The 14,852-nt window shown below is 45.2% G+C and overlaps 1 protein-coding gene across 1 annotated transcript in view; it reads right to left on the bottom strand.

The window, feature by feature from the left end:
• The window catches only part of rars1 (arginyl-tRNA synthetase 1), a 59,596-nt gene extending 46,536 nt beyond the window's left edge, over positions 1-13,060 (bottom strand). Inside the window, exons 1-3 of the mRNA XM_056284392.1 lie at positions 12,934-13,060; positions 11,095-11,226; positions 1,480-1,668 (exon numbers count right to left, since the gene is read on the bottom strand). Coding sequence (XP_056140367.1) covers positions 1,480-1,668; positions 11,095-11,226; positions 12,934-12,978 — 366 coding nt within the window. The 5' untranslated portion in view covers positions 12,979-13,060. The remainder of the gene's footprint in view (positions 1-1,479; positions 1,669-11,094; positions 11,227-12,933) is intronic.
• Positions 13,061-14,852: the final 1,792 nt, after the last annotated feature.

The following is a 14,852-nucleotide window of genomic DNA, read 5'->3' as shown; positions in this document are numbered from 1 at the left end:
TTTGGTGATATATATGTGGAATATAACCGTTACTTTGGTGCTATAAATGTGGAATATAACCGTTACTTTGGTGCTATAAATGTGGAATATAACCGTTACTTTGGTGCTATAAATGTGGAATATAACCATTACTCTGGTGATATATATGTGGAATATAACCGTTACTTTGGTGCTATAAATGTGGAATATAACCATTACTCTGGTGATATATATGTGGAATATAACCGTTACTTTGGTGCTATAAATGTGGAATATAACCATTACTCTGGTGATATGTATGTGGAATATAACCGTTACTTTGGTGCTATAAATGTGGAATATAACCGTTACTTTGGTGATATGTATGTGGAATATAACCGTTACTTTGGTGCTATAAATGTGGAATATAACCCTTACTTTGGTGATATGTATGTGGAATATAACTGTTACTTTGGTGATATATATGTGGAATATAGCCATTACTTTGGTGATATTATGTGGACTATAACCGTTACTTTGGTGCTATAAATGGGGAATATAACCGTTACTTTGGTGATACATATGTGGAATATAACCCTTACTTTGGTGATATGTATGTGGAATATAACTGTTACTTTGGTGATATTATGTGGACTATAACCGTTACTTTGGTGCTATAAATGTGGAATATAACTGTTACTTTGGTGATATGTATGTGGAATATAACTGTTACTTTGGTGATATATATGTGGAACATAAATGTTACTTTGGTGATATGTGTGTGGAATATAACCATTACATTGGTGATATATATGTAGAATATAACTGTTACTTTGGTGATATACATATATGTGGAATACAACTGTTATTTGGTGATATATATGTGGTATATAACTATTTGGTGATATGTGTATGTAGAATATAACTGTTACTTTGGTGATATATATGGGGAATATAACTGTTACTTTGTTGATATGTATGTGGAATACAACCGTTACTTTGGCGATATACATTTTTGTGGAATACAACTGTTACTTTGGTGATATGTATGTGGAACATAACTTTTCTTTTGGTGATATGTATGTGGAATATAACTGTTATTCTATATATATATATATATACATATATATAATGTCGCCATCGTACCAGTATACATATTCAACCCCACACTCTCATGTGTGTTTACTTGTTGTTTTGCTCCTCTTATAGTAGTTGCTGTGAAGGTCCAACCTGAAATCTACACAGGAAGTGAAGCATGTGTAGTTCTCTGACCAAACCGGCAGACGTCCGTCATAAACTGACAGAACGGTCTGCTGACTGTTTTGCGGGATGGAAATTTCATGCCGGTGTTGAAACTGATACCGTCACACCCCAGATCACTGTACTACTGATACACCACTCACCCAACCATGACTCACTCTGACCCTGTATTGATATGACAAGGCTCAAAGGTTACACACACACACACACACAACAGCTATTCGATTGTGTGGATCACATAAAGAGACCAAGTTGTCAGACCTGGGCGATGGCCATGGCGCTGTTACACTGGTAGTCTCCAAACTTGGCCTGCTGGTTGGGGCTGACGGTGAGCGGCGGGTTCTCCAGCTCGGGACACGCGGCGCCAATGGCCTCGCCGAAGACCTCCTGCAGCCGCTGGTTGATGTTCATCATGAACTGTGTGCACTGGCTCCTCCCGTCCTGCAGGCTCTGAGCGAGACACACGGCGTCATTACCCAAACTCTCGTACACTAAACATGACAACGATAAATATAATTACAGAAAAACGGAAAAATAAGTGAACAATTTTAAACTATAAAGGAAGAAAAACACATGTAGATTCAGTTGACTATGAACACACACACCCAGCCAAGCTTGGTATCTCCCTCCCCTCCAGCCATTAAACCTTGGATCTTATTGGTGCAACACTTTTAAAATGAAGGCCACTTTATTTTACATTGTATTCTCACAATGAATTCATCCTCTGCATGTACCCATCCTATTGTATAGGATGGTTGTATAGCAGTAGTGGGCAGCTGCAGCGCCCGGGGACCGACTCCAGTTCTTCTTTCAACTACCTTGCTCAGGGGCACAGGCAGGACTATTAACCCTAACACGCATGTCTTTTTGATGGTGGGAGGAAACCCACACACACACGGGGAGAACATGCAAACTCCACACAGGAAGTACCCAGGACGGCCTGCGGTTCGAACCCAGGACCTGCTTGCTGTGAGGAACAGTGCTAACCACTGGGCCATATTATATATTATTATATTATGTATATCACCAATTATACATATTATTATATTATTATTATATTATATAGTTTGTATATATCCTCCGTGCAACATTCCGGCATTGTATTTTGGTATCACATTAGCATTTACACTTATTGTGTACACATTATAGGGTACATAATAAGTTACACACACACACACACACATATGTATATATATGTATATATGTATGTGTATATATATGTATATGTGTATATATATGTGTGTGTGTGTGTGTATGTATGTATGTATGTATAGGTATATATATTACACACACACACACACACACACACACACACACACATGTATATATGTATGTGTGTGTGTATATGTATGTATATGTATGTATGTATGTATGTATGTATGTATGTATGTATGTATAGGCATATATATTACACACACACACACACACACACACACACACTGTGTGTTGAGCTGTAGGCCACAGAGTTTGCTAGCCTGTAACGCTTTCCTTCATGTGGTCTTGAGCTCATGATAAAGACCCCGGACAGCTTGAACCTTGAAGAGCACAGTTTCCCAGAGAGCAAAGGAAGAAAACTGTCACAAGATGGAGGAAGAGAAACAGCGGTTATATCTGAGTTCAGAGGACTTGACAGGGGAGCAGCATGTCCGCTCAGCTCGGTGGTGGTATCTGCTCTAGTCTTCTTCTTTAAGGCAGGACTTTTCAGCCGTGATGAACCTTCTTCCCACAGTCTGACTGATTTATTCACCGAACACCAAGCCTCCGTCTGCACTACGGTCCACAACGAGGACATGATCCAGGTTAGAAGCAGAAAACCAACAGAACCGTGTGAGCTCAGTGTTTGGTGTGGAACCCAGCTCACGTTAAGGTTTGACACCGCGGTGCTGAAAGAGGTCATTAGATGTGGCACGGCATCGTGGCGTGGTACCCTTAAGCCTCCTACAGACTGTGCGATGTGGGCCGTCTCAGAGGAAAGACGACTACACGTGGCGATGTCTTTGGTCGTGGATCCAAAACGGTGGTCCTACGTGGTGCTGTGTGACAGGTTCAAAGACGGCCGTTATTACGGGTCAGAAATGTAGGACGACCATCTCACAATGTGGCTGCTGCTACGACCCGTGTCTGCTAACCAACCAATAGAAATGCAGCACGAAATGACGCACTGATCGACGCCACGCACAATCTTTGCTGGCGCTAAACACAAAAAACATACTGTTAGCACCTGTGACCCAAATGCCATGGATTCAACACAACGAGCAAAACGAGCAACAAAATGAGCTGCGGCGAGCCGGTGACTATTGAAAGGACTCGAGTCCTGCTTGGCGTCATGTTGCTCTACCAGTGGCCTAGGCTGATGATGTTGTGATGGACTTGCATCGTAGCGAGCGATTCTGTAGTGTTGTCATCGTACAGTCTACATACATCACACTGGGTGTCGTACCAAGTTTATTAGATCCACATCACACAGTGAGGCTTGTAATAAACTTATAGGACTGCTAAAATCTCAGTCCGTAGGAGGCTCTGCAGTCCAGACAGTCCGTAGGAGGCTCTGCAGTCCTGTTCCCATTCAGAACGGACAGAAGGGTGGAAACATCTAGAACGGACAGAAGGGTGGAAACATCTAGAACGGGCAGAATGGTGGAAACATCTAGAACGGACAGAAGGGTGGAAACATCTAGAACGGACAGAAGGGTGGAAACATCTAGAACAGACAGAATGGTGGAAACATCTAGAACGGACAGAATGGTGGAAACATCTAGAACAGACAGAACGGTGGAAACATCTAGAACAGACAGAACGGTGGAAACATCTAGAACGGGCAGAATGGTGGAAACATCTAGAACGGACAGAAGGGTGGAAACATCTAGAACGGACAGAAGGGTGGAAACATCTAGAACAGACAGAACGGTGGAAACATCTAGAACGGGCAGAATGGTGGAAACATCTAGAACGGACAGAAGGGTGGAAACATCTAGAACGGACAGAATGGTGGAAACATCTAGAACGGACAGAAGGGTGGAAACATCTAGAACGGACAGAAGGGTGGAAACATCTAGAACAGACAGAATGGTGGAAACATCTAGAACGGACAGAATGGTGGAAACATCTAGAACAGACAGAACGGTGGAAACATCTAGAACAGACAGAACGGTGGAAACATCTAGAACGGGCAGAATGGTGGAAACATCTAGAACGGACAGAAGGGTGGAAACATCTAGAACGGACAGAAGGGTGGAAACATCTAGAACAGACAGAACGGTGGAAACATCTAGAACGGGCAGAATGGTGGAAACATCTAGAACGGACAGAAGGGTGGAAACATCTAGAACGGACAGAAGGGTGGAAACATCTAGAACGGACAGAAGGGTGGAAACATCTAGAACGGACAGAATGGTGGAAACATCTAGAACGGACAGAATGGTGAAAACAGCAACGAGGGTGACTGGGAAGAAAGATCAGCTGCTCCTTCAGCCGGTCTGACAGACATGCTGTCAGACATGCACACGTTCTACATCCCCAATATGACCTATGACCTTCAGGTAGACGCTACACATGCTCTACATCCCCAATATGACCTGTGACCTTCAGGTAGACGCTACACATGCTCTACATCTCCAATATGACCTATGACCTTCAGGTAGACGCTACACACGTTCTACATTCCCAATATGACCTATGACCTTTAGGTAGACGCTATACATGTTCTACATTCCCAATATGACCTATGACCTTTAGGTAGACGCTATACATGTTCTACATTCCCAATATGACCTATGACCTTCAGGTAGACGCTACACATGCTCTACATCCCCAATATGACCTATGACCTTCAGGTAGACGCTACACATGTTCTACATTCCCAATATGACCTATGACCTTTAGGTAGACGCTATACATGTTCTACATTCCCAATATGACCTATGACCTTCAGGTAGACGCTACACATGCTCTACATCCCCAATATGACCTATGACCTTCAGGTAGACGCTACACACGTTCTACATTCCCAATATGACCTATGACCTTCAGGTAGACGCTACACACGTTCTACATTCCCAATATGACCTATGACCTTCAGGTAGACGCTACACACGTTCTACATTCCCAATATGACCTATGACCTTCAGGTAGACACTACACACGTTCTACATTCCCAATATGACCTATGACCTTCAGGTAGACGTTACACACGCTCTACAGTCCCAATATGACCTATGACCTTCAGGTAGATGTTACACACGCTCTACATCCCCAATATGACCTATGACCTTCAGGTAGATGTTACACACGCTCTACATCCCCAATATGACCTATGACCTTCAGGTAGACGCTACACACGCTCTACATCCCCAATATGACCTATGACCCTCAGGTAGATGTTACACACGTTCTAAAGTCCCAATATGACCTATGACCTTCAGGTAGACGCTACACACGTTCTACATTCCCAATATGACCTATGACCTTCAGGTAGACGCTACACACGTTCTACATTCCCAATATGACCTATGACCTTCAGGTAGACACTACACACGTTCTACATTCCCAATATGACCTATGACCTTCAGGTAGACGTTACACACGCTCTACAGTCCCAATATGACCTATGACCTTCAGGTAGATGTTACACACGCTCTACATCCCCAATATGACCTATGACCTTCAGGTAGATGTTACACACGCTCTACATCCCCAATATGACCTATGACCTTCAGGTAGACGCTACACACGCTCTACATCCCCAATATGACCTATGACCCTCAGGTAGATGTTACACACGTTCTACAGTCCCAATATGACCTATGACCTTCAGGCAGACGCTACACAACCAGCAAAGTAAACCAACTGCTTTCAGCTTGCTGTTGTCCAGCTTCTCTAACACGACTTAACAAACCAGCAGTTGAGTCCTGCCTCATGTCGCGTCTCATAAGAAACACACACTGCTGCTTTAGCCGTTACACTTTCATGGTTTTATCATCTCACTACTCATTTTTATGTTTATGTAGTTTTACCGTTACCTCACAAGGCGTGTGTAGTATTCACACATCTGTTTTCTGTTTTGTGGTATGTAGTTTATTATTGTGTGTCTGATGTACCACTGTGTCGTGTTTCATGATTAACAGTTTGTTTGTTTTTAACGATAAAGAAAACATATATACAAGTGTTTCAATTACAAATGACATGGATATTAAAACAGAACATGATGGAAACTAAACAAACAAAACCAGAACAAAAATCAATAAAAGACATGAGTGACATGCTGAGATAAGGAAAGAAAAGAAACAAACAAAAGAAGAAGAAGAAGAAACAACACGACTGTGATGACTGGAGTGTTTAAAAGTTCACAGCAACAGGTCAACAGGTATTCTAACCACACGCATCTCTCAGGTATTTGCATTTTATGTGATATGTCGCTGTTATTTTATGAAACGCTCCATATATAAGAACGGTGCTGCCCCCGTTTCAGGTGATGTTCCTCCACCTTATCAAGCAGCCTGTATGAGAACTGTTCTAGGCAGCCAGCTGACCAAGAGAAGTGTGCCGCCAAGATGACGCTGGTGCAGAGGAGGCTTTCCATTCCTTGACCAGGAGTTTCCGTCCTGACATAAGGGCAGTCTGGATCCAGTCAGCAAGCGGTGGAGTCACATCACTTAATGCAGAGGGATCACCCAGAATAAACAGGCTGGAGGAGAAAGGCATGTCTAGGCCGCTATAGCAGACCAGAACTCCTGTATTTTTGGGCAACTCCAAAGCATGTGTACGAGAGTACCATCTTTGTCAAGACACCCCCAGCACTCTGAGCTGTCCACCAAACCCACTCTACGCAGCCTAGATGGCGTCCAGTACACTCTGTTTATGATTTTGAATTGGATCAGCCTTGTTCGCAGTTCCCTTGACATTTTTTCCCCATTCCTAAGTATTCTTCCCCGTTGTGCCTCTGAAAATTAAACCTTTAAATCAGTTTCCCGAGTCAATTTCAGGGTCAATATACTGGAATCTGAGGCTGTAAGGATCATAAAATAGTAGACAGAAGCCTCATGACCACATTCAAAAATCTTAAGGACCCTCTCTAGAGTGTCACCACTAGATGGGGCTATCGAGGGGAGCCTAAAATTTGTACCAGCGGGTGTCTTAACTGCAAATACTTCCAAAATTTGGGGGTGTGGTAAGTCGAATTCTGCCCTAAGTGCCTCAAAGAACTGTAATGTTTCTTCCTGATACAGGTCCCCTAGGCCTGTGATACCCTTCTGAAACCAGGACTTCCAGAGGAAGGGTGATTTATCTATACGCAGCTTGGGATTTAGCCAGATCCTGGCGGACTGATGAAGAAAGGGGTCACATTTACGGATCTGAGCTATTCTCTCCCAAACCCACTGAATATGGGACAAAACAGGATGTGACCAATACTGTGGGGCTAGTTTGGCTGTGATATAGCTCATGGGCGTAAGAGGAGTGCAAATGGTGGTCTACAAGATGGAACGGTTATGTGTTGTTTTAAGATGACTGCAGCTGTATGGAGAACTATGACCCAAGGTACAGTTCCTCAGGGACAATACAGTTTATCTTATCTTGGGGAAAAAAGCAAAGAAATCAAAAGCGAAAGAAAAAGCTCAAACACCGTAAAAAACTATATGAAGTAGAGTGAAGAAAACCTCACTACACACATAATGTCTGAATAGAAATGAATAGAAAACTGAAATAGCACTATTAAAACAAGGCAGAGGAGATATAAACCCATTAAAAAGAATAAAATGAGTGGCATGATTATAGCAGCCTATAATTGAAGTCTTACTGTCATATTTCCCATAATTCCAACAAATATCTATTTAAACCCTGGATTAGATTGTTTTATTACCCACACGACCAAGGCTGGGGGAATTTGTTTTCGGTACATGTTCAGTACAACTCTGCAGCACAATACATCCATGGACAACAGCAGACACTCCACATATTATCACAAACAATACAGCCACACAATAACAGAAACAAACACATCACAGCCAGTTAGGTGAATGGTGGTATGCATGCCAGTGGTGTGTGAGGAGGGGACTATAGGGAGGAATTCAGAGTCCTGGTAGCTAGGGGAAAAAACTTTGTGAAGTGTTGCGTCTTAGTGGACAGTGACCTGTAGCGCCTCCCTGAGGTAAGGAGCTGAAAGAGGTGATGGGCAGGATGTGAGGGGTCGGAGATGATCTTCTTTACTCGCTTTACAGTCCGGTTAGTATGTACTAGAGATTCAACTGAGGGGAGTGGGTTGCCTATGATCACGGATGCCTTGTTGACAATCCACTGTGGTTTTTTCCATGTCTGACTGTCCGTGCTGCAGTACCATACTGTAATAGAAGATGTGATGATGGACTCGATAATGGCTGACTAGAATGAGTGAACAGAACGAGCAGTTGATGTTTGATCTGGGATTTTTTAAGCTGCCTAAGAAAGTCAAGTCGTTGAGCTTTTGATGCGTCAGTGTTAATTTTTCACATCAGGTTGTTGCCGATGTATGTTCCAAGGAATGTTAAAGAGTCAGTGGTGGTGATGGGGTCTCCGTTCATTTGTATGAGTGTTTTAGGATTTGGCATGCATAGGAAGTCAATAATGAGTTCCTGGGTTTTGGCTGTATTAAGCAGAAGGTCGCTGTTTGTGCACCGAGTGACAGCTTGGTCTACTTCAGTGTGGTACTGGGTTTCATCGTCGTTGGAGATGAGGCCTACAATGGTTGTGTCGTCTGCGTATTTTATTACTTTCGCAGAGCTGACCATGGATATAAAGTGCGTGGGATAGAGTGAGAAGAGCCCCGGGGGAGAGAGCACAGCCCTGAGGAGCACCTGTACCGAGGGTAAGAGGGTATGAGGTTAGGTTATTAACCTTCATCCTCTGTGGTCTGTTCCTCACCCTCTGTGGCCTGCTCCACAGGAAGCTCAGAATCTAGCGGCATACGGCTGGGTCAATGCTCATATCCAAGAGTATGGTAGAGTTTGAGTGGGTTGATGGAGTTAAAGGTGGAACTAAAGTCTACGAACAGGATGCGTGTGTAGGTGTTTGGTGATTCCAGGTGTTGCAGGGCATGGTGCAGGGCTATGCTAACTGCATCCTCCACAGACCGGTTGGCTTGATATAAGCAAATTGATATGGGTCCATCATTTGGGAGGTGCAGGATTTCAAGTATGACAGGATCTACTACTACTACTACTACTTTCGGCTGCTCCCATTAGGGGGCGCCACAGCAGATCATCCGTTTCCATCTCTTCTTGTCCTCTGCATTTTCCTCTGTCACACCAGCCACCTGCATGTCCTCCCTCACCACATCCATACACCTCCTCTTTGGCCTTCCTCTTTTCCTCTTGCCTGGCAGCTCAAATACTTTCATGGCCACAGAAGTCAGGGCAACTGGTCTGAAGTCATTGAAGAAGGTGATCTTTGAGGACTTTGGCACAGGAATGATGGTAGACAGTTTGAAGCACTGTGGGACTGTACATTGGCTTAGAGAGGTGTTAAATATGGTGGAAAATATTGTGGCCAGTTGTGCTGCACAGTGGCTCAACAAAGCAGGACTGATGCCGCCTGGCCCTGCTGCTTTCCTAATGTTCGGCTTCTTGAATGTAGCTCTCACCTCATCCTCCTGGATGCAGAAGGGTGGCATTGGCGTTGGAGTAGGGGGGTTGGCTGGTGGAATAGTTTTGATCTGGATTGACTGGAAGAGAATTGCTATTCCAATTTTGTTGTGTAGCTGGACTTTGCTTTTCTTATTGCAGCACGCAACTTATACTTGGCTGCTCTGTACTGATCCGTGTTTCAGTTTTTGTATGCCCAGCTCTTCTTTGTGTAGGAGGTGTAATTCTTTGAAAAACCAGGGGTTTATATTGCCATACAATGTCACCGTTTTTGTAGGGATGCACATTTCCTCGCAGAACTTGATGTACGACCTCACTGTGTCAGTGAGTTCATCGAGGGAGTCGCAAGCTGCACTAAATATATCCCAATTGGGGCATTCAAAGCACCCTCAAAACGTTTCAATGGCATCACGACCTGACAGATTTGGATGTTTTCTTGATGGATTTAGGCTTTTGCCTGTATTTTGGGATGAGGAGTAACAGTGTCATCGGACTTCCCCAGTGGAATGGGAATATCTGCATAAGAATATTTACTGTACACATTCACACACAAACCCTCCTTAAATCCAGCAATGAAAATAACTCAAATACATTATGCACCCGGATATTCACACCAGCAAACTGGTTGAACCAGCAGACTTGCAGGCGACACATCTCAGTTTATCATGACCTGTTTATTGTTCTCTTTTGGTTAGTCTTTACTTTTGTTTTCGCTGTATTATAGTAAAAGACTATCTGGTTGTATTTATAAGCTCCGGCATCCCCATGACCCTGACAGCAGGATAAGCGGTTAAGATAATGGATGGATGGATAATATTAACCTTTATAATTCTGACTTACGTTTACTTAATGATAAGCGGCTGCTGGGTTGACATAAATTCTATAAAAGCGATCAGTTTCCTTTTATCAGGTTATTCGTTCGTAGGCGTGGCTGCCACACTTTGGACTTTTATGAAATCTATGTTTGAGACAAAAGGTTGCAACCCTCAACTATGGAAATGTGAGAATTATTTTGATTGTAGATCTAGCACGTAACACTGCCGCAGGTTAGTGGCGAAAAATAAATAATAATAAAAAAAACATGTACATGTAAGGGCTATAAAAACTTGCACACTTTGCATTTACAGACCGTACGGGTAGGAACAGTATAAAACCTGTCAACTAAAAGTAAATATTTCACAATGACTCTAATGAGCTTTGAAAGCGACGGAAGAGTGGACCTTAAGGACCCTTTCTTCACCAGAGGCCGTTCGGCCCAACTCACCCTCTTCAGGATGTTGACGCGGTACTTGAGTCGGGCGTTTTCTTCTCTCAGGTCGCTGAGCGTTGCGGACGCTTGGTTCTGTGGATTCTTTAGATTTTCAATCTCCGCAGACAGAGACCTTATCTCCTGCTCCTAAAAGACACAACAAACACGTCCGTGTTATATTAGCCTGTTGCTAATGTAGCTAGACTTGGACACCCAGCACCCACAAAGACCTGTTGCTAATGTAGCTAGACTTGGACATCCAGCACCCACAAAGACCTGTTGCTAATGTAGCTAGACTTGGACACCCAGGACCCACAAAGACCTGTTGCTAATGTAGCTAGACTTGGACACCCAGGACCCACAAAGACCTGTTGCTAATGTAGCTAGACTTGGACACCCAGGACCCACAAAGACCTGTTGCTAATGTAGCTAGACTTGGACACCCAGGACCCACAAAGACCTGTTGCTAATGTAGCTAGACTTGGACACCCAGGACCCACAAAGACCTGTTGCTAATGTAGCTAGACTTGGACACCCAGGACCCACAAAGACCTGTTGCTAATGTGGTTAGACTTGGACACCCAGCACCCACAAAGACCTGTTGCTAATGTAGCTAGACTTGGACATCCAGCACCCACAAAGACCAGCTTTGAGGTTTAACTGTTAATAAGGGGCGCATTAAATCCCACGGTGAAATGTTGGGGAGTGGACGAGGCCGTTCATCAGAAAAACCCGGTTCTACCGGCCCAACCCTGGCCAGAACAAATGTCCCACTGGCATTTGTAAAGCATCACAACAGACAACCCCACAAATAGGCTGCAGACCAATGCAGCACAACTGACCTGAGACGTTCAATGGGCTTCCACAGCAAGTCGGCGAGAGTGTGTGTAAAGTAAGTAAATATCCTTTATACAACTTTTATATTCTGCTTTTCTGAACTGCAGCTGGAAACTGTTTCACAGCTGATAATAAAGATGTAAACACAAGAAACAGCCATTAACAGCCCGTGTGTATGTGTGTGTGTGTCAGTTGTTCCGGTATGTCCATACCCAGCCTTAGCTTCCACCGCCTGGTCCTTAACTGCTAACCAACTGGGCAGAGGACATTCGTCCCAGAAGAAAGAAGGCGGTAAAAGTGATTGAAAGCTTCGAGTCCCGCCCCCCCAGCAGAGAGACGTCTATCTTCTGAGCACATCTGAACATAGATGTGCTGAAGTTGTGTGTCTCCTCTCCAACCCCCTGCCTTATTTCTAGCGTGGCTGTTCTGGGACTGGCCATATTACCACAGTAAAAGCCCCCCCCCCCCCCAGCAGAGAGACGTCTATCTTCTGAGCACATCTGCCCGGCCAGATGTTCAGATGTGCTGAGGTTGTGTGTCTCCTCTTCAGCCCCCTGCCTTATTTCTAGCGGGGCTGTTCTGGGACTGGCCATATTACCACAGTAAAAGCCCCCCCCCCCAGCAGCAGAAAGACATGTATCTTCTGAGCACATCTGCCCGGCCAGATGTTCAGATGTGCTGAGGTTGTGTGTCTCCTCTCCAGCCCCCTGCCTTATTTCTAGCGGGGCTGTATAAGTGACTGGCTGTTCTGGGACTGGCCATATTACCACAGTAAAAGTCCTGTAAACCCTCCTCCCCCCCCACAGCAGTAACGTGACGTAATGTATACACATACACACAGCGCGTGTTAAATATATATATATACATGTATAGGTTAAGGTAAAACGATGGTAGCGAGAGTTGAATGACAGCGAGCGAGGCAGTTACCCGACGTTACGTCAGCACCCGCCCCACGTGCTCAGGCGGCTCTACTCTACGCGCGTGTGCGGCTCCGGCGCCCCGGCGGCCGCGGCTCACCTGCGCGTCCAGGCGGCTCTCGTATTCGGCCACGGGGTCTCCCATCGTCTCCTCGCACAAACGCGTAAACTTCGGACGGCCGCTTTCTCTTTCCCTTCTCCACGTCTTCTTCTACTTGCGATTCTTCTTCTTCTTCTTCTTCTTTTGCCACTGCGCCGATGTAAAGGCGGTGACCAAACAGCGGAAACGACGCACTGCCGCCACCAAGTGGCGTGGAGTATGAATCGTGGTTCGTTTGGTTTTTCTTCTGAAGTCTCTTAACTGAACGCTGTTTCTGTAAATCAGCTGTGCTCTTCAAGGATATTCAAAAAAACACATTCATCTGCCGGACGTTTCTGCCAACATCGGACAAATCACAGTTTGAGCTTTTCCCTCTGAGGCTGAAAATGGTGTCTTTCTGCCCAGTTTGTTGAGCAGTGGGACGGGACAGGATCCGTCAGTTCCTCATACTTTCCATTTCTGGTTTCCCATTTTAAAGAATGACTTGTTTAGTCCTGTGTGTCCAGATTAAAAAAAACTGTTTATTATTTTAGGGAGACCGTTATTAAAATCTGGTGGCACGGCGGCCCAGTGGTCAGCACTGTTCCTCACAGCAAGAAGGTCCTGGGTTCGAACCCCAGGCCGTCCCGGGTCCTTTCTGTGTGGAGTTTGCATGTTCTCCCCGTGTCTGTGTGGGTTTCCTCCGAGTGCTCCGGTTTCCTCCCACAATCAAAAAGACATGCATGTTAGAGTTAATACTCCTGCCTGTGCCCCTGAGCAAGGCAATGGAAAGAAGAACTGGAGTTGGTCCCCAGGTGCTGCAGCTGCCCACTGCTCCTCTACAATAGGACGGTGACATGCAGAGAACATGAATTCATTGTAAGAATACAGTGACAAATAAAGTAGCTTTCTGTCTTTCGTTCTTCTTCTATACGGATTACAATCTTATGGTTTCTTCTTCGTCCCATTTTTTATGTCAACGAAGACGTGACAGAGAGAAGCCAGTACAGTACAGAAGTATTGTATTTGGGGAATTTTGTGGATTAATTTCCATAAAAGCGTTGGAAATAACTCAGCTACTGATTGTGAGGACTATCCACCATCCACTATCCTAGAGTCGTGGGGATGCTGGAGCCTATCCCAGCAGTCATTGGGGGGCAGGTGGGGAGATAGCCTGGGCAGGCCGCCAGGCCATCACAGCCCCCCCCCACACACACACACACACACACACACATTCACACCTAGGGACAATTTAGTACAGCGAGTCACCTGACCTACATGTCTTTGGACTGTGGGAGGAAACCGGAGCCCCCGGAGAAAACCCACCGCAGATACGGGGCGAACATGCAAACTCCACACAGAGGATGGTCTGGGATGACCCTCCGGGTTGGACAACCCCGGGGTTCGAACCCAGGACCTTCTTGCTGTGAGGCGACAGCGCTAACCACTGGGCCACCGTGCTGCCAAAGTGAGACTGATGGATGTGCAGAGGACAGACAGTGGTGGATGTGCAGAGGACAGACAGTGATGGATGTGCAGAGGACAGACAGTGGTGGATGTGCAGAGGACAGACAGTGGTGGATGTGCAGAGGACAGACAGTGATGGATGTGCAGAGGACAGACAGTGATGGATGTGCAGAGGACAGACAGTGATGGATGTGCAGAGGACAGACAGTGGTGGATGTACAGAGGACAGACAGTGGTGGATGTACAGAGGACAGACTGGATTACTGCAGTGTAGAACTGAATCAGCAGTTCCTGAGGCAGGTTGAACTTCTTGAGCTGGTGGAGAAAGAACATCGTCTGCTGGGCCTTTTTGATGACTCTGTCTATGCTGGATGTCCACCTTAGGTCCTGGAACCCAGAAATCTGTACGTTTTCACTGTAGACACTGTGATGTTGAGTAGGGTGAGGGGGGGCAGTGTTGGGGGGCACCTTCT

The sequence above is a fragment of the Lampris incognitus genome, chromosome 8 (genome assembly GCF_029633865.1).
Source record: "Lampris incognitus isolate fLamInc1 chromosome 8, fLamInc1.hap2, whole genome shotgun sequence".
Taxonomy (NCBI): domain Eukaryota; kingdom Metazoa; phylum Chordata; class Actinopteri; order Lampriformes; family Lampridae; genus Lampris; species Lampris incognitus.
Note: the sequence above shows the minus strand (reverse complement) of the source record. Positions and strands in the feature narration are given on the sequence as shown.